The sequence below is a fragment of the Neomonachus schauinslandi genome, chromosome X (genome assembly GCF_002201575.2).
Source record: "Neomonachus schauinslandi chromosome X, ASM220157v2, whole genome shotgun sequence".
NCBI lineage: Eukaryota > Metazoa > Chordata > Mammalia > Carnivora > Phocidae > Neomonachus > Neomonachus schauinslandi.
The window spans coordinates 83,880,769-83,905,506 of record NC_058419.1 but is presented as its reverse complement, the minus strand read 5'-3'; the positions used below and the strand labels follow the sequence as shown (position 1 = coordinate 83,905,506).

The 24,738-nt window shown below is 44.6% G+C and overlaps 1 protein-coding gene across 2 annotated transcripts; it reads left to right on the top strand.

Annotated features, from left to right (window-relative positions):
- The first annotated feature begins 2,609 nt into the window (after positions 1-2,609).
- CLCN5 (chloride voltage-gated channel 5) lies at positions 2,610-24,231 on the top strand. Of its 2 annotated transcripts, XM_021678741.1 has the most exons (11): positions 2,622-2,741; positions 5,266-5,365; positions 9,045-9,232; positions 12,409-12,531; positions 13,405-13,611; positions 16,454-16,534; positions 16,778-17,320; positions 19,562-19,748; positions 20,975-21,373; positions 21,537-21,753; positions 23,043-24,231. In XM_021678741.1, exons 1-11 carry the CDS (start codon positions 2,634-2,636, stop codon positions 23,131-23,133), a joined length of 2,244 nt encoding a protein of 747 aa, XP_021534416.1. In that variant the 5' UTR covers positions 2,622-2,633; the 3' UTR covers positions 23,134-24,231. The 2 variants fall into 2 exon arrangements, with proteins under 2 accessions (XP_021534422.1, XP_021534416.1); XM_021678747.1 differs by lacking the exon at positions 16,454-16,534 and having other exon boundaries at positions 2,610-2,741; positions 23,043-23,171.
- The last annotated feature ends 507 nt before the right edge of the window (positions 24,232-24,738 follow it).

Below are 24,738 nucleotides of genomic sequence, written 5' to 3'. Positions count from 1 at the left end.
CAGATAGCCCTACTTTGCCTCCCTGGATTTGCTGCTAAATAAGGTCTAAAGACTGAAGCCTGCCTGCACCCCGGTTTTGTGAACTGACCTGGCGGCCCCCGTGGGACGGCCTTGGTTTAGATGAGACTACATCTTTAAGGCGCCAGTGCTCGGTTAAAAAAAAAATCTTCCTTTCTCCAAGGCTGGTCCAAGGGTCTGGTCACGTGACTCCACCAGTGACATCACATTCTGACCGCCCGGGGAACACTGGTGGTGCCTTAGGTGGCATTTGTTCCTGCAAAAGGCAGAGAACGCAGCAAGTGCCCTTCTAAAGCAGTGCCTCCCGGGGCTCCTTCTAGAAAAGCGCCTCAACCTAAATGGCCAAATGCGGGCTGCCCAGGTTATTTCTTCCTTGAGGCAGAAAAAAAGAAAGCTGTGATTGAAGGTAAGCCGACTTGAGCCCAGCCCAGGACCGAAGTGTGACCCCAGGGAGAAGGGGATCTGGAGAATCACAAGCAGTCTGTTTCTCGGCTTCTGATCACTGCTGGCTCTTTGCAGAGCTGCCTGACAATTTGCATTGCTAACAGGAGACTATCTACAAAGAAGGATGATGCAGTGCTCATGTTACCTAGTGATGTAATAGGATTCTTTCCTTTCCTGTTAGGAAGCTGTTGCAGAGCTTCATTTTTAATGTCCTTAGAGCCCGGGGGCCTCCTTTGATACATCGTGTAACCTTAGATAGCTATTGGGTGCTTTTAAAAATCAGTTTCACCGAATCCTCTCTAAATTTCTCCTGAAAGGAGAGCCCTTGAATCAGAGCAAATTCATTTGGAGCATTAACCTGCTTTCAGAAGTCAATTTCTGGTTGTTTGGTGTCCTATGTTCATGTCAGCATTTGTCTTGAGAGTTGAAACAGCTTGTTTTTTTTTTTTTTTTTCCCGCCCCCCACCATACTTTATTTTCTTTCTGCCCCCCTTTCCTAGCTGGCTGTTCCCCTCCAAGCTCTCAAACACACCAGCATTAATGTTTATCAGTATGCCACTGACACGATAGGAAACGCTGGGCTGGTGATTCAGCAGCCAACCATTTTACAGCCAGGTAGGCTGGAAGATATGGAAAGGACTTTGATTAGGGGGTTTTAAGATTAACTTGCTCTCCTCCTCCACTCCAGCCCCACCCCCACTCCCACCCCCACTCCCACCCTCAATATGATTTGGATTCTGCAGAGCTTTTCCTTTTAAATGTGTGTGCTGCTGGTGAAAAGGTATACCAGATGAGGTATTTGGAAGACTGACAGTTTGTAAGTCAGGTACAGCTTGGGGGTTAATTTCCACTTACCCTACTACAGTGCTGAAGTCGTCTGTAGGAGTTTAGAGTGAAGATGGGGACGAGGCTGGGTGGGAGGGAGCTGGATGTCAGCTCAGGCCCACTTTGGCCTTCTCTGCGGAGGGATTCATCACCAAACAGTCTGGATGAAGCTTTGTCCCTGCTAAGGTTGATGCTGCGAATGTGAGCTTTGGCTGGTTGAGTTCAATGATAGCATTACTCTGCATTTTTTCCTCAGCTCGCGTTTGCATAAATTCCTGAATACTGTTTTACATTTTGTGTTTAATAGAGAAATATTGTTTCACCAGAGGACAGGTGGAAATATTTGGAACAAGTTTGTCAAGCAATACTAAGTAACCTTGTGTGTGTACAGCTCCTGAGTTTGAATACTTCTTTCTCATCCCCACCATTCGGCAAATAAACTTTGATTCCGCTGATATTTATTGAATCTTGGCTATGTGTTAGATGCGAGAAGGCAATGATGACTCAGATAGAGGGCTGCCCTCAAAGAGCTTCCGGTCTAGAAAGGAAGACAAAACATTTGCATAAGTGACTGTAATAGAAGCGCTGAAAGCTAAGCAGATAAAGGACTGCAGGTGGGCAAGTGGGTATGTTGCTTCCATTGAAGGATCAGAGAGGAACAGCCCATCGCCAAGCTGTGCACTGGTCTTTGAATCTCTACTTGTAAGTCTTGGGCTGTTCTGACATACTCAGTAAAAGTTTCTACAAGCCCATTACATCAGGGATCAAAGTCTTCCACCTATTGAAGGGAAATGTGTACATTCCAGCCAGCTTAACTCTTGAAGAGGCTGACATGCTTTCTTTGGCATTCCCACTCAGGCAAAAGCCACCTCCCAGAATTGAATTACTGCCTTACACATGCAAAATGGTTTCTGATGTGATATGTCTGCAAAGACCTTTGGCCCTTTTGTCTCCCTTCCATAAAAGAAACTGAAATACCTAAGCTGCTCCGCGCGCTCCTTTATTTTGTTTCATAAATCCTTTCCCACTACACTTCAACTCCTGTCAATTCTCCCCTTTGTACTGTCCTGTTCATCTGTCCCTTTCCATTTATATGGCCTGAAGGCACTCACCGTTTTGTGCCTAGACCACAGAAACCTCTAAATATGATGGATGTTCCCACCAATGATTATATTGCTTTATCAGCACACCCTAACTGTAATCATCCGATGGTTTAAGGACTCACCTTTTGGTACTCAGCAGGGAGGTATTAAAGTGTTTACAGTGTCTGAGGCACTAATGTCTGTTTCCTGTTCAATACAGAGGACAGGTCATACAATGGTGGAGGAATAGGTTCTTCAAATAGGATGATGGACTTCTTGGAGGAGCCAATCCCTGGTGTGGGGACCTATGATGATTTCAACACAATTGACTGGGTGAGGGAAAAGTCACGGGACCGGGATAGGCACCGAGAGGTAAGAACAAAGATGGTACGTGAGTTAAGTGTCAGGGAGCACCAGGGGAAGAAGTTGAAGATACGTATTCTTAACATGTGTGCTTTCCTTCAGCCCTGGATGTGGCTGAATCTGGTGTCTACTGGCAATGTAGGGTTTTATTTTTTAACTTACTTTTATTTTTAGGGCATCTTGTATGTGATTTTAAGAATTTCTATTTAACGGTGATTTATCTTCCTGTAGTAAGGTAGTTGGAAAGGATCCTTGCAGCCCTGACGTGAGTATAAGTGCCTAGCAAAGAGGTAAAAACCAACTTGGTGGAGGGGACCGAAGTGCATTTCAGAGATCTTCTTCCTCGATCTCATTTCCTTTTTATGGTTTTCCCTGAAACAGGAGTTTTAGAACTAAGAAAAGAAAGGGGGCTTCTTTCAAAGGAATAAAAGAAAAAACAAACAAACCTCAGAGCCCTGGTGTTTACTGAAGCCTACGGGATAAAGTTCTTGTGATTATGGCTCTTGTACAACCATAAAACAAAATGTACGCATTCGACTCAAACCCACAAGACCAATCAAATTCAAATTAAGGACATTAATTAAATGTGATAGGTAGTAAGATGGTGCTCATGGCTATGACACAGATTCCTTTGAATTTGGTGAGGGAATTTCCCCACTTTTCTCTTTCCAGAGTCCCATGAAAACCTCTTTAAGCAGTCTGTCTTTAACTTGTTGCTGTGTGTCATTTAAATCAGGGAATTCACAATTTCTAGCTCGCATCAGGGCCTCACGGAGAGCTTATTAGAAAGGGAGGGCCCTAGCCCCAGTGATCCTAGTTCAGTGGGTGATCCTCTGGTGAGACATTCCTTCAACCAACCTTAGGTGTGGTTCTTTTTTTTCTTACTATTTCTGCTTTGAGTCCAAATTTAAAATGAGATTTTTTTTAAGTTGGCCCCACTCTTCTCCCGTGTTCATGATTTCCTTCTCTCAGAGCCAGGCAAGTCTCCTGAGCAGTCAGGGGCAGATAGCTTCGTATTCTTAAGCCATTTCCATCTCCTGACTGGTTTTCTCATGATCACCGGAGCCTCGCAGTCAGGTTGTCCCCGGGAGAGGCTTTGAGAAATTGCTGTGTAATCCTTGGATTTGTGATCATCTCACTGAATTTTCTATCCTAACTGAGAAAGGGGATCCCCACAAAAACACTCCATGTTTTTCATAAGGTTGCTGCTGTTTGGAAACATGCGCACATACTCTATCATATCAATTCATCAGGCAGGCTTTAGAATTTCTGCCATCTGTAAATCAGAGTTCAATTTGTCATCACTTGCATATTCAGCATGTTATTTACATTGTGAAAGTCACCTGGGATATGACAAGGGCATATTTCCCACTGTCTGAAAATGGTCACATCTGAGACACATTATGCCAATTAACAATAATTCAAAATCAATTAGAATGTGTTTATCAAGTGATCAAAAGGGACTTTTTTTTTTTTTTTTTTGCATTAAACTGTTCATCATCAGACTGGAAACACTGTCACAGAAAAAAAATCACCTCATCTACTTTCAGCACTAAAACTGGAAACTTAAAGTCATAGGTCAAAATGAATTTTTATTTTTTTAAGATTTTATTAATTATTTGACAGAGAGAGACACAGCGAGAGAGGGAACACAAACAGAGGGAATGGGAGAGGGAGAAGCAGGCCTCCCGCGGAGCAGGGAGCCCGATGTGGGGCTCGATCCCAGGACCCTGGGATCATGACCTGAGCCGAAGGCAGACGCTTAACGACTGAGCCACCCAGGTGCCCCAGTTTTTTTTTTTTTTTTAAAGATTTTATTTATTTATTTGAGAGAGAGAGAGAGCATGAGCAGGGTGAGGGGGGGAGGGAGAGGGAGAAGCAGGCTCCCCTCTGAGCAGGGAGCCTGATGCGGGGCTGGATTCCAGGACCCTGGGATCATGACCTGAGCCGAAGGCAGATGCTTAACTGACTGAGCCACACAGGCGCCCTTCCCAGCAGGTTTTTGAAAATAAAGAGATGCATCCCTGATACCATTTAGTATCTGTGATTGGTGTGGGGAGCAAGTCTTGGAACTTGCCTGACCTGAAGCACAGCCCCGACAGAAAACCTCACACTGTACTTTCACCACTCAAATAAGCCCGTGTTTGTCCATTGGAAAAACAGTCAGCCTATTTCCTGTGAGTCAAGAGACCATCCTTAGAATATCGGATGTCTGGGGTAGACAGAGACCAATGCAAAAAGCAAAACAAATTGAGGTGATAGAGAATTAGCAGCTGAATGGGGAATCCCTGACTAAGGTACTTGGAGCCATTGCAATACTGCAGAGAAAGGTGGGGTTCAGTAAGACAAGCTTCAGTAAACCTCCCAAGTTCCCGATGAGGTCAGTTCTCCCCGAGATTATTTGAGAAGTAACTCCAGATTGGTCTCTCTGCCTAATGAACAGATTTATCTTTGTGTTTCTTTACTGTGCATTTTAAGGTGAAAAAGCAAGCGTGTGTATAGAGTGTACCAATTTTTTCTCATTTCTCCCTAGATTACCAATAAAAGCAAAGAGTCGACATGGGCCTTAATTCACAGTGTGAGCGATGCGTTTTCTGGCTGGTTGTTAATGCTACTTATTGGGCTCTTATCAGGTATGGTAAACTGTGTTTGTTTTCTAAACAAATCTCCTAAAATTGTGGTGTGTTCTCTCCCCAAGTCATAAACTGAGTTGAGTGCTGTGCTTTACGGTTTTTCTACATGAAATAAATTGCTGGTGGACCTTGAGGAAGCTTAGTGCTCCCATCTGTAAAGGGATACTAATACTTGCATCCCCTTCCTTAAATAAATGCGGTTAAAAGGGGAAATGTATCAAAATGCAGGGGAGGGGCAGTTTTTTTTTTTTTTTTTTAAACACATACTACGTGGGGTGTATAAGAGGAGATATAGAAGAGAACTTCCTGGGAGCTTTTTGTAGCTATTTCTTAAACATCTGCTCTCTCATTTGGTGGTGAAGAACAACATAGAAGATATGGCCCATGCCCTCAAGAAACTTACGATCTCGCTCTTTCATGCTGGCGGACGAGTGGGATGGTACTACCTTTTCCTGTCATCTCGTCAACCTCCCAAGCCACTCCAAGTAATGCAGTCTAACTAGGAATAGTGCCCTTGCTGTGCCCATACAGCTTTTTTTTTTTTTTAAGATTTTTTATTTATTTATTTGAGAGAGAGAGACTGAGAAAGAGAGAGAGCACATGAGAGGGGGGAGGGTCAGAGGGAGAAGCAGACTCCCTGCTGAGCAGGGAGCCCGATGTGGGACTCGATCCCAGGACTCCAGGATCATGACCTGAGCCGAAGGCAGTCGCTTAACCAACTGAGCCACCCAGGCGCCCTGTGCCCATACAGCTTTAAAGCAAGCTTCCAGGCAGGCTTCCCCTCCCACCAGGAAAGCAGAAAGCCAAGAATACCTGGCAGAGATACTAAGGGTTGTATCCTTAATGGCATTAAACGATGGGCCTAGGAGGATCTGGAACATTGAGCTGAAAGAGAAGTTAGGTGGGAAACCTGGAGGTAGATGGGATAAAATGGCCGTCAGCACAGGCTCTGCTTTGCAGCTACTGGGACTTGAATCCCAGCCCTGGCACTTGATAGTTTTGTGACTTTTGGCAAATTTCTTAACCCTTGGCAGCTCTAGTTTACTGATCTGTAAAATGGGGCTCGTAAGAGTACGTATAGTCCACGTTTGCTGTGATGACAGAATAGTGGGTAGATGAGATCTAGCACGGATGGTGCTCAGCACGGTGCCCATAGTTGTTAACAACACTGCTGCTGCTGTTACCTGGAGATGTTTTATGAGCCACAGAGCATAAGACGATTGCTGCAAATGAAGAAGGGCTCAGCCATAGCTGGGTTTTCAAAGATTATCTAGGGAAGGGGTCAGCAGGGTTTTTTGGTAAAGGGCCAGATGGTGAATATTTTAGGATTCGTGGCCCAAATGGTCTCCCTAGGGCAAAAGCAGCCATAGACACAAGAGGTAAAGAAATGAGCATGGCTGAGACCAAGCAAAACTTTACTTGCAAGCATAGAGGCAGATTTGACCCCTGGGCCATAGTTTGCCAACCTGTGGTCTCGGGGGTTAGTGCTACCCCTACAGGCTCGCGCGGGAGAGAGAATGTGGTCTGGCCAGTTTAGAGTTGGCTAATGATAGACCCAGTGGTCTGTAATGCTAAGTATTGCAGAGAGGCTGAAGGGAAGCAGGAGGGCTGAGAAAAGGTTATAAAGTTCAGCAGTTAGTAGGATACCAGTGACCTTGGAAAACTATCTCATAAATATTAGGAGTCAGATTTCAAGAGGAAGCGACCAACGTAGAAGTTCCGGAGCTATTTGGTGGCCATTGGAAGGAGAGAAGGGGCAGAAGCTTGGAACGGTAACGAGGATAAGGGAAAGCGTTTTGTTCTGTAGGGTAAGGGAAACCTGATAAAATTTGTCACCTGGGAAGAAGGGGCCCATCAGGAAAAGAAGGCAAAATAGCAGGAAAAGGGAGGATAGGATTGAGGGTACTGGCATTAGGTAGAGTAAGACAGGCTCACACAAAAACAACCAGAGAATAAGCCAAACTCTGTAACACATGTTAATTTTCTGAATTAAGAGTTAGGATTAAGAGTTAGAAGGTGGGGCGCCTGGTGGCTCAGTTGGTTAAGCAACTGCCTTCGGCTCAGGTCATGATCCTGGAGTCCCGGGATCGAGTCCCGCATCGGGCTCCCTGCTCAGCGAGGAGCCTGCTTCTCCCTCTGACCCTCCCCCCTCTCATGTACTCTCTCTCATTCTCTCTCTCTCAAATAAATAAATAAATCTTAAAAAAAAAAAAAAAGAAGGCGGAGAAGGTGGGCGTGGCCGAGAGGAGGTGTCAAACAAGGTGTTAGATTTGACTAGGTTATTCAAGTATGTAAATAACCTGTGTTAACACTTTTAGCACCTACCCAAACATACACGTGACATGGCCTCCAGCCTGTTGGAATGTAGGCGTAATATCCTCAACTTTTTAACGTTATTTCTTGTCACTCGGTGGCCAGTGAATATTTTTCTTTCCCTCGAACACACAGGGCATTTTGTTTTTAAGCATCGCAGAGCAACAATAGAAGCAGTGTGTCTGAATGCAAGAACAGTCTGGGAATTCAGGGGCTGTGAATTTTATGGTGTCTTTACTATTTCCCTAAAGCGTGATTCTAGACCATTTCATTTCTTTAGGCCAGAGTTTCTTTGTCTGGACGACAGAAATGATGAGAAGGCCAGAATCGAAAGTACTATAACGATCTTAACCCTACCAGTCTGTTAACCATAGCACATAATACCCCATTCACTCTTCAGCTTCTCAGAATTGCCTTTGGTGGCTGTTCTGCAGATAATATTGTTTGCTCCTTTCTCACTATGAAAACTTTGGGATGTTCACGTGCGAGGCTCAGGAGGCTTCGACATGTCTGTAGCTTCATGTAACTTTCCATGTGCTTTTTCAAGTTCATTTCCCTCAGCCTCGAATGCCTTCCTGCCATGGCTCAGGTTCCCTCGTCCATGGAGCAGGATCGCTAACAAGGCTGAGCTCTCCTCTCCATAGTCTTTGTCAGCTCCCTTCCCCCAGCCATCTCAGACAAAGATCATATAAGAGTCTTCAAGGCAGGCAATTCACATTTTCTCAGTCTTCTGTAAATAGTGAGAATAAAATGCTCTTTAAGAAATGTGACTGTCTTCGGAGATCAGTACCCAGCAACTGTGAGGTAAAGCAGAGTCTTGGCCATGTAAATCAGCTAAAAGGCAAATCCACTCACCCCTTGCTCCCACCCAGCCACTTGGCCCTCCCCCAAGCTCCCCCTATGTAGAAATTCTACAGACAAGGTGTTCAGTGCAGACAGTGTTTTGTGTTTTTTTAACCCCCTCTTGAATAGGCATTTATTTATTTTTTTAAAAAATATTTTATTTATTTATTTGACAGAGAGAGAGAGAGAGAGAGAGAGAGAGGGAACACAAGCAGGGGGAGTGGGAGAGGGAGAAGCACGCTTCCTGCTGAGCAGGGAGCCTGGATGCGGGGCTCGATCCCTGGACCCCAAGATGACCTGAGCCGAAGGCAGGCACTTAACAACTGAGCCACCTAGGTGCCCCTTGAATAGGCATTTAATAGGCGAAATGTCTTGGAGGTGATAGGTGGAAATCAAGCAGACAGACCATCAGAAAGAGTTTGCAGGTGGAGCCGGAAAGTTTATGGCTTGTCCATTATTTTGCTGCCATTTCCCTCATTTTCTCTTGACAACTTTGGCCTTCCCTTCCCTTGCCTCAAATCAGGTTCCTTAGCTGGCTTGATAGACATTTCTGCTCATTGGATGACAGACTTAAAAGAAGGCATATGCACGGAGGGATTCTGGTTTAACCATGAGCACTGTTGCTGGAACTCCGACCACGTCACCTTCGAAGACAGAGACAAATGCCCAGAGTGGAACAGCTGGTCCCAGCTTATCATCAGCACCGATGAGGTAAGGCGTTGTGAAGATTTCCAAACTGCCGGCTTGTATTCTTACGTTGACTGAATTTCTTATACTGTACTCATTGGCACTTGTGGAATGTGCCCCTCTTTTCCTCTTCATGGAAAGGGGGACCAGCGCCAGCTGCCTTTCTCTGTGGTGTAAGTGCGACCCTATTTCCCTCGCTTTGATGCATTACCCAGTGACTTCATGTTTTTGCTCATCGTAAACAGTCTCAGTGTTTCTCCTTAGCTGTTAGTACGGGGTGTGATTGAATCTGTCTTTCTCTAATAATTTCAGTAAAAATGTCAGAGCCAGCCAACAGGGACGCTATAATTTCTAACAAAGACAGAGTGGCTTAAGAATGTGTCTGTTGTATACACTCCAGAAGTAATTTCCCTCTGAGCATTGCATTAGAACATTAAAAAAAATTAGGATACATTCCATATGAAAATAACAGAAACGCAGGAATAAAATTGCCAATAGCCTTCTTTGGAGAATAAATCAATATTTTCATTTGTTCTTGTCTCCTAGCAGATACTTTTCTTTCTTTTTTTTTAAGATTTTATTTATTTATTTGACAGAGAGACACAGTGAGAGTGGGAACACAAGCAGGGGGAGTGGGAGAGGGAGAAGCAGGCTTCCTGCGGAGCAAGGAGCCCGATGCGGGCCTCGATCCCAGGACCCTGGGATCATGACCTGAGCCGAAGGCAGACGCTTAACGACTGAGCCACCCAGGTGCCCCAGCAGATGTTTTTCAATGTAAAAGTAACTTTGTTTTCCAGTTCCTTCCTCTCTATTACCACTTGGGCTGTTTGTTAGATCTCTCCTACTAAAGACAAAAACACACAAGACAGAACAAAACAGCTCTCAATTCCCAGTTCCTTTCTGGCTTCCACCAACCAAAACAGGTACCATCTCAGCTCACTCCTCATTTACTCTGTTGGCAAAGTGACTGAGACAAGGCTAGGATATATATTTATACATTTAAAATGCATTTTTATTCCTACTTTGGTCCACAGACGATTTGGAATGGAGTGTGTGCATGTGCGCATGCACGTGCACACACACATACACACGGTCAAGGGAAAAGAAGGATAGGAAAATAAAGTCAGAAATAAGAGTGTTTGTGTACATAAATGACTGTACACATTGGCTTGGGGAAAGAGCTCAGTAAAAGGGTTAGATACATACCATATGTGTGAGAGGGTTTAGATCTATTCTCCTCAAACTGGGCTAAAGTTGGTGTGCCAGTGGGTGGGTAAAAACCACAAGATAAATGCTGTGTGCCTTCTTAGAAAATCAGTGGGGTTTTTTTTTGAATATTTTTTTCTAAAATTACATTGGATTACAAAGGGGTGCAAGATTTCCATGTTTATTAAGATAAAGCAATCTCTGTTTCAGCTCTGCTCCTGAGTATCCTATCCCCTACCCTCTCTCCTAGATTAGGAGTACTTGGGTAGAAAAGTTTGAGAAGCCCTGGAATTTAGGGTGAGTGTATGTGTGTGTGTGTGTGTGTGTGTGTGTGTGTGTGTGTGTGAGAGCGAGAGAGAGAGAGAGAGAGAGAGAGAGAGATTCCCTTGCCTTTTTTTATTCTTTTATTTTTGAAGTAATTCTAGATTCACAAGAGGTTGCACAGCAAGGGAGGTCTCCCATACCCTTCACCCAAGCCTCCCCCAATGGTGACATCTTCTATGACTAGAGGTTAGTAGCAAGACAAGGATATGATCCACAGACTTTATTTCACCCACTTTATGTGCATAGATGTGTGTGTATATGTGTATGCAGTTCTCTACAGTTTTATCACACGTGTAGATTTATGTAATCACCACCACAATCAGGATCTAGAACTATTGTTCCATCCCCGTAAGGCTCCCCCATGCTACCCCGTCATAGCCATTTATGTGTTTAAGTATTCCAAATGTGGCTTTCAAACTGGAGCTTGAGATTTGCTCAAGTGACACATTTCTCTGGCCATCTTTTTTTTTTTTTTTTTTAAATGAATGAAATCCTTGCCTGGAGAGTCTTCTAGATTCTAAGAGTTCTCCTGCCAAGAACTTAGCCTCCAGGTTTCTGCCCCTAGCCATTTTTAGCTACTTGCCTTTCCACTCCCTCTCCCTCTTTGATTCCTGCTTCTGAAGTCTTCTTCCTCCCTAGCTACATTTGAAAGGCCAAGAGAGAGCAATTACCTATTCCTCTGAGGGACTAAAATAATGGAAAACTTGTGTCAAAGCTATAACTCAGGAGAAAAAAAAAAACCCTGAGCAGTTTGGCTCTGCTTGTTTAGGTCAGTGAATTATTTTAATAATGTTTTACGTTTTAAGAAGCCAGAAGTGCAGTGAGTTGTGTGTTTCATGTAATTCGAGTGAGTTTCAACTTCTATTTTTATCAGTAAGCATCATCTCCTAATGTTCAAGATAGCTTTTTTTTTTTTTTTTTAAGATGTAACTATTTGCCAGCCTTTATGTTGGTGACTCCTTATTAGTGGTCAAAATTATATTTATTTTCTGGCAGACTTCATTATCCTAGGAGGACAGTGTCACAAGTATGTTCTCTCCATTTTAAAAAGAGCTGTTGCTGTTTTATTCTTTGGGTGAGCTGGCATCTCACTGGTTTTGTTCTATGGTCAAAGCCTGAAACTTTCTACTCGCATCTGCTTGTTGCTGAGTCTGTGACAGCAAAATTCAAAGATGTGGTGGCTCCCTATAGAACGGAACTGTGGATTTGAAGAAAAGCGCTCAAGAATTTTCGACACCATAACCCCCCATGAGAATGTGACACCAGGGCAGGTAGAGCTGGTCTTCACTTCAAACACGTAGCCAAGGTTCGGCCGTTCCAGTAAGAGAGCTTTCAAGGCTCTTAATAAAATCGACATAAAATCAGATCTGTTTGACCACAGAACCTGCCCGAGGTCTCGTATTGAACATGAGTTTGCTTCGGGTTTTGTTTGTTCTTCGTTCTTGTCCATCCTTAGCAGCTGGCATCAGTTTTCCTTTGCGTGTAGCAAAGCCTCTCGTTTTCAGTGCCAAGTGGGCTGACAGTGTTTCAGGGGTCGCCTTTGAGCGATGTGATACAGGTTTTTTCCCTTCCCGAGCCCCTCTCCTGAAACCCTATTCCTCCTCAGTGCTGTGTGCCTCATTGAGGCTGCCGGGGCTAAAACAAGCTTCTTTCTTTTTCCCCTGTTCCAGGGAGCCTTTGCCTACATAGTCAATTATTTCATGTACGTCCTCTGGGCTCTCCTATTTGCCTTCCTTGCCGTGTCTCTCGTCAAAGTGTTTGCGCCTTACGCCTGTGGCTCTGGAATTCCTGAGGTGAGTCTCTCAAACCGTTTATAAATGGTTAACAGTAGTGAATCCTTCCTCTGGTTAAAAGCCTTTAATAGGTATTCCAGCCTATCCTGCAATTCGAATATGAAACAGGATCAGACCCGGAGGAAATCTGGGGTCTCTCTAGGTCTTCCCTCAAGTCTCCCAGCCTGGGCCACCTGGACACGAAAGGGGGTGGATTCCTAGCCCCCTTGCGGGTTCCTGGGGAATCAGGCCCTTTGAAGGCCAACCCCTGCTCCCTACCCAAGGAGATCAAGGGTAGATCCCAGGTTTCTGGCCGGAAAAAGTAGTGGTATTGTCAACTTTGTTCAAGCAGGAGAAATAAAACTATTTTGCTTCATATCCTACAATATGATTCGGGCTTAGAAGGAGGGTGGCCGAAATCCTGTTTCTAACTACTTTTGGCTTAGATTGCTTGACAGTGACCAAAACCACTGAGATTTGAGGTTACCCAGACGACCTTGCCCCTCTCTGTTTCCTGACCAAGTCATAGTTACAAATTTCTTTGGCAGAGAATCAAGGCTCTACTGGCCTGTAAGGATGTAAGTAAGTAAGGAAAACACCCTCCCACTCTGCCTCCCCTTCGTCAATACACACACACTCTCATGCTTGCAATACTCCCTTGCCCAGCTAGCACATGGCCGGGGGTGGGGGTGGGGAAAGGAACTTGAAAGCTTAAAGAACAGTTCTTGCTTTCTTGGGCTCTCAGGATCCCTCCCAAATTGGGGTCACGTAGGTCAAACATTTATATGTCACTTGTTCGAAAGGTGCAGTTTCCATAATGAGGTCCAGATTATTGCTTCCCAGCCTTGTTTACTTGCTTAGTCTATATTCAATCTCTCTGTGTTTGACCTGCAGATAAAAACTATCTTGAGCGGTTTTATTATTAGGGGCTATTTGGGTAAGTGGACCCTGATTATCAAAACCATCACGCTGGTGCTGGCCGTGTCATCTGGCTTGAGCCTGGGCAAAGAGGGCCCCCTGGTGCACGTGGCTTGCTGCTGTGGGAACATCCTGTGTCATTGTTTCAACAAATACAGGAAGAATGAAGCCAAGCGCAGAGAGGTAATGACAGATGGCCCAAATTGTCTCTTTTTTGGTGAGCATAAGTGGTATGATCTTAGGGATGAGGATCTGGGGACTCGACCAATGTCAGTACAAATACCCTTTGACCCAGTGGTTCCACTTCTAGGAATTTATCCTACGGACACCCCAAGTGTGTGTGGGAACCAACGTATATGTGTGGGGCTGGTTGGTGCAGCATTTGTCAATATCATGGTAAAACGAAACAATCGCAACATCCATCAACAGGGGACCGATCGAATAAACGAGATTCTGGCTGTACTATAGAATACTAGGCAGTTGTTAAAAAAGATAGCCTTACGTATATTGATGTGGAATGATGGCTACAAAATAACATTAAGTTTCAAAAGCCAGTTTTGGAATGACGCGTGTATAGAATAACTCAGTTAATGTTTTTTTTTTTTTTTAAAGTATGTATATGTGCACCTAGAAAGAAAATGTCTGGAAAGTGGTTTTACTCCAAACTGTTGAAAATGTCCACCTGTGGTGAGCAGGAAAGTGAGGTGGTAGTGAGGGAGAAGTAAGGACTTTAACTCTAATAACCTTTATTACATATCAATCTATACATGTGCTGTTTTATAACAAAATAAGTTTCAAAAATAAGAGAAGATTTTTAAAAGAAGTCGTTTATTCCTGTGAACGAATATAAGCTCCACATGTGTTTCAGATACCAGCTTTTCCATCTTTTATTTCTACCTAGTGCCACACTGAATGAGTTTCTCTGTGTATAAGATTTCTGTCTGCCTTCTGCCTCAACCCTGCTAACTTAGTCCCACCACCGCATCTCTGTAGCTGTTCTCATGTTCATGCAGTTCTTAATGTGTATCATTTTGCGGAGGAAGAACAGTTTTTAGAAATGTCCGAGGTCATTGGTTACTTTTATCCTGCTATAATTAAGGATTTAAGAAAACAATGGTTCTTGCTCTGTTTTCGTTGAATTACACAGAAATCACATATGAAATGGGTCAAGGCCAAGGTCATTTCATTAGAACGGATTTTTCACAAAATTGGAACCCAGTGATTTATTCAGAAAATGAAACAAACCAAACCATAAGGCCCAGAAGGAAACTCAAAGATGTTGAAATTTCAAATATGGAATCCATTTTGATAGTTCAAGGGGGGAAGTTCCTGGCAGGAGAGGAAGGTTAGCAGGAAAGGGAGAGGGAAGTCAGAGTCGATTGTTTAGCTACCCGTCAAATGGTAGTGGGGCATAAAGGCAGTGTGAAACTGGTGAGGTTTTTAGATGAGAATAAGGTACAACGGAAGCTAAAGAGATGAAAAAACCAGTTTAGCTGGCAAGAGTAGAGTGTTGATTCTTTCTGGTTTTGCATGGGTAGGGGGACTTCGAAACTATAGATTGCCGGTTACTTTCATTCCATAAAATTGGCATTTTTGTTCAGACAGTTCCTTATAAAATGAGAGGGGAGTTGGGGGTGTTTCCCTGTTTAGATATCATGTATTTCTCTAACTAGACTTGTGAATATTTGCATCTTGAGTTCACTTCCTATGGTTTATTTAGACTTTCCAGTTATTTTTTCCTGTCCTTCTCACCATCGGCAGCAACCCTTTTGTGTCCCAGGGCCTTGTCAAAGTGGGCAGATGGTTGAGATTACAGATTTGAGAAGGAAGGGCATAGACAGACTCCACTCTGTCAGCAAAAACTTGAAGCAAACCAGCCATCACGATTCTTTCTTTTTCCTCATAATTCAACCGAAAGAGTCACTGAGATCCTCTTGTTTGACTGTCCTTGTTCTTCTCAGATGAAAGCCAGTACATAGGCACGAATTTCGAAGTCCTCCCAGGCTAGCCCCGGAGACCTCACTCCTTCCTCCCCTTCATTTCCCTGGGCCATCCCTGCGCTCCCAGGAAAACCTGCCTATTTATTTTGCCAAGAACCACTTTATTCTTCAGAAGCTCTTCATTTTCATTGAACTTTCTTTTAAAAATTTCCTTACTACCACAAATCACGTATCACTCCACAGCAACCAGAATCCAATGAAAGGACTTTACCCTTCTATTAATTCTGGGGTGTTGGTCATGCATATTCTCCATGAGCATGAGTGTGCCTACATACTGAGGTTGAGCTATGTATCACTTGCTCTCTTTCTCCACCTCCTTGTCCTTTTTTATTTCCCTCTGACAGCTTCTTCCCCTTCCTCTTCCTCTCCCACCTAGCCCTTTTCCTTGCCTCACCGAAACACACTTAGGTCTTCTCTTCCCTTCAGAGTCTGTCCCCTTGCTTCTCGTTGCTTCTAGTTTGCTCCCTATTTCTGTTTCCACCAGTCAGTAGGGACCGAGTGGGGCACAGAGTACAGGAAACCCCAACCACCTATTGTGTGAATATTTGCAGCTCCTGAGTAGCTGTGAGCCAATTGTTACTTCAGTTTTGTATCATGACAGCCTTCTCTAAAATCTCATTTAAAAAGCATTCCTTAATAAAGAAAGCGCTATGTAAATATATCACTGAAAAGACTTCATTTAGGTGGTTAATAGGTCTACAGACTCAAATTCAGTTAATGAATTGAGAGTACTGGGGATGAGGGGAATGATTCGGAATAAAGTACATGCCCGGATTAATTACACAGGAAAGACCCTCTACCTGTTCCAGCATTTGAACCATGCGTTTGAAATGTAGCCTGCAGCATTTGCTCTCAAAATAAGTAAATATGAATTGAACTTCATTTTTGATTAACCGGATATGGAGCACATATAGTGGTTTTTTTTTTTTAAATGTTTAGTAAACACTAATACTCCTTTTTAAAAATGTGATCGATGGTAGAAAGGTGTCATTATTCCAACACTAATTTTGAGTTTTGGATTGTAGGTCTTGTCGGCTGCAGCGGCAGCTGGTGTATCTGTAGCCTTTGGGGCACCAATCGGCGGGGTGTTATTCAGCCTAGAAGAGGTAACTACTTTTATCTGTCTCTGGAATATGTGTGTGTTGCTTTCGTGTCAGGAATCCTGGCCGGTGTCTACGGGACATTGCGGACCCGAAGTGCTCCTCCCGACTCAGCGGGTTACCATTTACCGTGTGACCAGCGCTCTCTGGGCAGTTCTTCGGTCGTCAAAGAACTGCAGCAGTGACTCTTCACCTGAAACTGTTTCTGCATCCTGATTTACGTTTGCTTTCTCACCTTCTTTCTTCCAGGTCAGCTACTATTTCCCCCTCAAAACGCTGTGGCGCTCGTTCTTTGCTGCCTTGGTGGCAGCTTTTACTCTACGTTCCATCAATCCCTTTGGCAACAGCCGCCTGGTTCTATTTTATGTGGAGTTTCACACCCCCTGGCATCTCTTTGAGCTCGTGCCCTTCATTGTGCTGGGCATATTTGGTGGTCTGTGGGGAGCTTTGTTTATCCGCACCAACATTGCCTGGTGTCGGAAGCGTAAGACCACTCAGCTGGGCAGGTACCCTGTCGTGGAGGTACTCGTTGTGACAGCCATCACTGCCATCCTGGCTTTCCCCAATGAGTACACCCGCATGAGCACAAGTGAGCTTATTTCTGAGCTGTTCAATGACTGTGGCCTGCTGGACTCCTCCAAGCTCTGTGATTATGAGAACCGCTTCAACACAAGCAAGGGGGGAGAGCTGCCCGACAGACCGGCTGGTGTTGGAGTCTACAGTGCCATGTGGCAGCTGGCCTTGACACTCATACTGAAAATTGTCATCACCATATTCACCTTTGGCATGAAGGTGAGCACATCCTTTTGATACTTGGTGGGTAGATGTGTGGCTGTGGGTTTGGGGGGCAAAGCCAAGACACCATACAATCTTCAAAGCTCATGTGGCATTTCCGGCTTCATGTAGCATTATCCCCCACCCTCAGAAGTCCTCACCCCCCCGCCCCCACGTGTCCTCATAACTTCCTAGACAGCGGTACCTCCACCAAACATCGTCCAAGCCTAGTTTTAGGCCACATGCAAACCTCAGTGATGAGATTTAAGGAGAAATGTGTTCTCCTTTCCAGAGGAAAACAGATTTTGCCCCTCAAAAGGGATGGTAAGGTATTTATTCATGTGCATTTTGTGTTAAAACAATATCTGACCACCACATTTTTGGTCCTTAGAGGGTGGCTTTAGAGTTTGCCAATAGAGCAAAATATCAAGTTGAACCAAATGAAGTAGCCATTATTCAACCATTTTGACCCTAAGATGGCAATGTCCTACCGTTTGGCCCAGTGTGGCGCTAAATGTATTCTATACCATTGTCATCAATGCCCAAGTAGCAGGAACTTCACAGGTGATCCCAAGTTAATAGTGCAACTGTCAGAAGCAGACGTCGGGCCAGCATCTTTTATTTTCGGTACTTGTTATCAGTTCCATGTTTCGGAAGAAATCAGAAAGGAACATTCGTTGAGGTATTTTCTTCCTCCTCCCTAGGTTGTTAGTCTTTTCTTTAGCACCCAACTACCAAGTTAGTTCCCTCTGTTCTCTAGGGAAATGGAGATTCGAACCAGAGAAGAAGACTCCACAGCTCAGTTTAGCCAGTACTATAGTCTCTGAATTGATACGCATCCTCCTCGACACCCCGGAAGGTTTTACAGTGCTTCTTGAGTGATGACAAGGACAAAATAAAACAGCCATGACGGAAAAAAAAGGAAATAGATGGAGTTTCTCACATATGCAGACATGTTCCCCAGACCATCAGACCCACCCAGATTCATATGTATTCCACAATCAAACACTGGAGATCCTGAGTTTTGTTTGACGGAGGAAGGCAGCAGTTCCCTTGCAGTAAAGCCTCGAGTCTGGGTCCTCTGGCTCCAAACCCTATGCTTTTTCCCTTCTGTCTTTTAGTTTATCTGCAGCCTCCTGAATCAAGATCCTAAAATGTCTACTGAGGCCCTTTTTCTGGTTATCTCACTGGCCTAGGGGGGGTTGTGGGAGATCACTACTCCTTAAAGATTCTGGCCTGAGTGTGCCTCTGTAGCACAGCTGAGTGGAGGTAGAATTTTTCATCTAAAAGCTCGGGGAAAATGGAGTCAATGTGACGTGCAACAAGCTCATTCGGCTTATCTGGACTACACAACAGAATCATCTGAAATAGGTCTTAAAATATAGATTCCTGGACGTTTGGTGCTAAATCTCGGACGGGTATTTGGAAAGCCATACAGGAATATTACAGGCTTCACCCCCGCCCGCACACCCTGAAGCCTTATCAGCCTCCTGCCTGGTGGGCACCATCTTAGCACCGCCTGGGAGAACTAGCAGTGGTAATGCATAGACAGGGAACTCTGTGAGATCCAGAAGCCCCTTTTCAAGAGGAGACTCTTCCTTCAGGGCCAATCTTGGCTATTTAAAATGGCCCTTCACACAGAACATTGAGAATTCACCGTATATATCCTAGGAATCAGGAAATAGAGCGGGAGACCGACGAGAGGGTCTTTTGGTGGTGGTGGCGGTGGGTTTTTTTGTTTTGGGTAGTCACGCAACCATAGTTACTACCTCATTTAAAAAATGTCTGGAGAGGGGCGCCTGGGTGGCTCAGTTGGTTAAGCGACTGCCTTCGGCTCAGGTCATGATCCTGGAGTCCCGGGATCGAGTCCCGCATCGGGCTCCCTGCTCGGCGGGGGGTCTGCTTCTCCCTCTGCCCTCTTCCCTCTCGTGCTCTGTCTCTCATTCTCTCTCTCTCAAATAAATAAATAAAATCTTTAAAAAAAAAAAAAAAAAAAAAAAATGTCTGGAGAGTTCAGGCTCTTGTCTGATGGACCCCGGATCAGGGTAAGCTTCTCTGCAGTCGTCCTTGCCTGCACGTCCCAGAGAACCTCTAGCCCCTGTAGCATTACACAAGTCTTTACGGCCACTTGCTAGCATAGTGCATAGTTAAATTGTCATTTGGCCTGTTCGCTTCACAGAGGGTCAGTCCTCTAGCCCTTACCACGTGCCAGGCGGACGCATCATGCCTCCCTAAGCACCCGTTGCTTTCTCTTTGCAGATCCCTTCTGGCCTGTTTATCCCCAGCATGGCTGTTGGTGCTATAGCCGGTCGACTTTTGGGAGTGGGGATGGAACAGCTGGCTTATTACCACCATGACTGGGCCATCTTCAACAGCTGGTGTAGCCAGGGAGCGGATTGCATCACCCCTGGCCTGTATGCGATGGTTGGGGCTGCAGCCTGCTTGGGTGAGTGGTGTCTGCATTGGGTTTGAAGAAGTTGCCACCCAGGTGACATCATGAAGTAGCGTGATATGAAACACAGTTGACTGCAGATTGATTTATTTTTTTTAAATGACCATCCGTTTCCTTTTGGGTTTGCCATTTTTCAAGTGCTTTGGAAGCATTCTTTATCATATAGCTACATTCCTCCCTTTGGGGAGCAATTTTACTCTCAAATTTCATCATACTAAGGAAATGATCAGAAACGTGGAGAAGGATATCTGCCCAAGAGTGTTCATCACAGGATTATTTATGATAGCAAGAAATTGGAATCCACTTAAATATGCACAGGAAGGGACTGGTTCAGTGGATTATGGTCCGTATAACCTTGTAATGTTATTCTATGTAGCTATTAAATGTGATGCTGATATTTAACATCTTTAAATATGATGTTAAATAAATTTGTGATAATATCCAAGATGTTCCTGACATAAAGTGGGGGGAGGGGAGCACGGTGGGGAATTAAACGTGTAATATGAGCTCACCTACGTAAAAACATACATTTTTACATAGTGAAAAACTTGAAAAAGTCATTCAAAATTTTTACTCTGCTTATTTCTAGGCAGTGAGTCATTATGGATAATGACTTTGTTTTATAGACTTTATTTTTTTTTTAAAGATTTTATTTATTTATTTGAGAGAGAGTGAGAGAGCAGAGCACAAGCCAGGGGAAAAGGCAGAGGGAGAAGCAGGCTCCCTGCTGAGCAGGGAGCCCGATGCGGGCCTCGATCCCAGGACCCTGGGTTCATGACCTGAGCCGAAGGCAGACGCTTAACCGACTGAGCCACCCAGGCGCCTGCCCCGTCTTTTATAGACTTTAAAGAAATGTGTTCTGACTTTTCCACAATGGCCTGTACGTTCCAGAGAACCTCTCGTCTCAGTAGTGTTACACAAGTTGTGGGTATCTTCTGCAATGACCTTTATAATTAAGGGGGAGAAAGCAATGCACGAATAAGAAACAAAAGGAGAAAAATGCAGAAGGCCTGTTGTGCTTCTGTAGATGTTATTTTGAGAAATGTGACTCAGGTCCATTATAAACTGGCTGTAATGCAGTTGCAGTTATGGGGGAGCCCCCCTCTTAGCAGTGTTTCTAGTAAGTAGGCTTTCCCTGGATGGGGGTCTGTCGCAGGCCCTTATCTGGCATGAATCTGAACTTTTCCTGTTTTCAGTGGCCTGTATCTGTTTTGTTGCAGGTGGGGTGACCCGGATGACTGTTTCCCTTGTTGTCATAATGTTTGAACTAACTGGGGGCTTGGAGTACATTGTGCCTCTGATGGCTGCAGCCATGACAAGCAAGTGGGTGGCAGACGCTCTTGGGCGAGAGGGCATCTATGATGCCCACATTCGTCTCAATGGTTACCCCTTTCTTGAAGCCAAAGAAGAGTTTGCCCATAAGACCCTGGCAATGGATGTGATGAAACCCCGGAGAAATGATCCTTTATTGACTGTCCTTACTCAGGACAGTATGACCGTGGAAGATGTAGAGACTGTCATCAGCGAAACCACTTACAGTGGCTTCCCAGTGGTGGTGTCCCGGGAGTCCCAAAGACTTGTGGGTTTTGTCCTCCGGAGAGATCTCATTATTTCCATTGGTAAGGATTTCAGAAAGAGGATCACGGGATCCGCTGTGGAAATAAATCAATACGTGTCAAAGGGGTGAAGACAGAGGGAAGACGGGACGAATTAGGGGCCATCAAGATAGAACGAGCACTTCCATGTTCAACTTTTTTTTTTTTTTTCCTACTTCTCAAATAGAAAATGCTCGAAAAAAACAGGATGGGGTTGTGAGCACGTCCATCATTTATTTCACCGAACATTCTCCTCCCATGCCACCCTACACCCCGCCCACCCTAAAGCTCCGGAACATCCTGGATCTGAGCCCCTTCACTGTGACTGACCTTACACCCATGGAGATTGTCGTGGACATCTTCCGCAAGCTGGGACTGCGGCAGTGCCTGGTTACGCACAACGGGTGAGGGCTCCTTGGGGGAGGCACGTTGGGTTGTGGGAGGAAGGAGACCGTAGAGAGATAAAGAGAGAAGAACCCAATTCATTTGAACGTTAGTAGCACTTGCCCTTCTGAAGCTCCGTGATGAAGATGGATGTGTTTCTTTTATCGTCATAATTAACGGAAAAAGGGTTTGGGGGCAAAAGTGTGTTTGAGAGATGGGAACTGCTTGCTGCACGTTGTAAATAATGCAGTTCCTCCCCCGCAAAGGAAATGGCTGTGTCCTCTTGAACAGACAGCACTGAAGTTATGATGGTATTACATACTATATGTGTATATAGTATTTGGTCCTTACAGTACCTTTGTTACTATTATTTGAAGATGAGAAAAGCAAGTTTTGGTGAGGTTTGAAGATCTGCACAAGGGCCCCGCATTAGTATATAGTAGAGGTAGGCTTTAAACACAAGTCTTCCGATTCTGAAGGCCAAGGCTCTTTCTTTCTGGGACATTTCTTTATTTTATTGTTTTTTAAATTTTTAAAAAATTTCTTTTCTGTCCCCCGCCCCCCGCCCCGGGACATTTCTTATGCAGTAAAGGAAGCCCTGCTATTTTTATTGGAAAAGAAGGGAGGTGGAGGAGGAGGATGGATTTTTTTTTTTCTAAGCATGCTATGTTAATCCAGCAATTATGTAAGAATTTCACTCTCTACAATTTCTAAATGTTGTAACAGATGTCTTGCAGGATTTGAATCAGCAAGGGGACTTCCCCTAACTGATTCATTCAACATTTACCGAATCCCCTATTTCGTGCAAGATGGTATTCCACTAGACGCCAAGGAGACACAAAAAAAGGAATAAGGCCCTTCTCCCTGCTCAAGGAGCGCGCAGCGTTGTAGGGAATTTGAGATCACATGAGCCCAGGTCACACGACAGCAGACGGGACAAGGGCATAGGTCAGGCCGTTGCTGCCAGGAGGACGCAGTCATTGCTGGCCCGCAGGATCAGGGGAGGCGTTCTGGAGGAGGAGCACTTGAACTGGGTGGCAAACGAGAAGATTCAGACATACAGGGAATACTTAAGCCCCAAGAAGTAGCAGGATGCGAGACCCAAGGTAGAAATGCTGGCCGCCTGTCTAGGGACCCACGCCCAGTCCCGTTTGCCTGGTGCACGTCACCTAGTCCCGCCAGCGCCTCATGCCGTAAGTGCAGACAGCGTTGAAGACAGAGTTGCGAAGGACTGGGGCGGAAAAGCGTCACCTCGCAGGATGTTAACCACAGGCTTATTTTTGTTTTGTTGTCTCGTTTTGTCTTCCAGGCGGTTGCTCGGAATCATTACCAAAAAGGACGTGTTAAAGCACATAGCACAGATGGCAAACCAAGATCCCGACTCCATTCTCTTCAACTAGAATCACAGGGCTGTGCTGGATGTAAAACAGGAAGGACATTGCAGACCACGGATGTGTTTTGTTAACTGGGTACCCAAAACACATTTCCCATATTTGGAGGGTGGAGTTATATTAGTGTGTTGTCTCTTTCCTATAAGTTAACCAGTTGCACTACATAATCTCTGAAATTTAATCTTCTCTTTAGGAGAAAATACAGTTAGGCTTCTGTGACACTGCATTAGGAAGATTTCGTGAAAGAGTCAATGAGATTGCTCTGGTTTGATTCTTCTTAAATTTTTTTTTAATTTAAAACATAATTGTTAGCCAATATGCAATCACTGAAAACTATGCAAGAAAAATTCCAACCGTCCTGACCTATAGCCTACAGGAAACTCATGAAAAAGTCACTTTTTTGGACTCTAACTGTCATTGGTGGAAGATGAAGTGTAAACTAAGGGGCTTTGCTTTTCCAACCACAGAAAGGAAAGCCAGAAGGAAAATAGTAATGGTGTTTTCCAGACTGTGAAAATTCAGTTCAAATGTTATCTTGTTCCTGTTACAATATTTAGCATTATTAGTTTGTGTGTGTGTACGTGTATGTTAATTTTAATATCTGATTATAAGACAATGCTGCTTTGGTTAACCTTCTCTAAACGAATTTAGAGAGGTTGACTTTTATAGCTTGCTTGTTCCTGGTACTCTTTTGAAGTGCACAAAGATAAGTTATGGAACTTTCTCCTTGTCTGCAAAAAGGGTAATTTTCCAGACGGTATTTGTTAGCTGGTAGACAAGGACTTCGCCATGAATTTGTTAGTAGCAAGGAATGATTTCTCCAGCTTCCTTGGAATGAATGATTAGTAAAGTTCTAAGCAAAGTCGATGACAAGGAATTTCACATTTTTTGGTGAGGTCCCGACTAATTCTCTTACCCAGATGCCACCTCCATGAGTGATGGTGCTTTAGGCTTCTGGAATATGTAAGAATAGTAAAGGGAACCAAGTCTAGACTGTGTACTGATAAACCAGGGAAGATCCCGAGCTGAATCTGCATTCTCATGCATTCCTTCGTAAAGACCACCAGTACTCAAATAACTGGGCACTCATGCCTCCTCCCAGTGTTAAGGACATGTAACAGGCCAGTGTTGTCCCTGTGAACATGAATTTAGGCTTGGGGTACTTTCAAATCTATTTGAGGCATTGGAATTAGGATAGGCAGCTGCCACTCCCTTGAGGCTCGTTAGAATTCTGAATAAAATGCAGAACCATCCTAAGACCCAGGGGTGTGAACAAGGCCTGGTGACACCAAAGGTGCTTGTTTATCCAATTGCAAAGGTGCCTGTCTCAATTTTCTACCGCCTTTCCTGAAGTAGAAAACATCACACCATAGGGACGCCTGGGGGAATCACAGCGCCACCACCGTCATCCCGACCGACGCCCGGTTTCATTTTCTGTTGTTTACCCCATGTGCGGCTGCCCCCACCCCCGTGTTCCCCTCCATTCTTTTCCCCTCCCAATCCTCAGTCCCGACTCCTCTCTTTGGGATTGAGCGCCATGCCTGGTTAATCATTCCTCTTTCGAGAAATAACTCCCGGGGCTAGTTAAATTGTAAACCGGGGCTCAGCAACCTT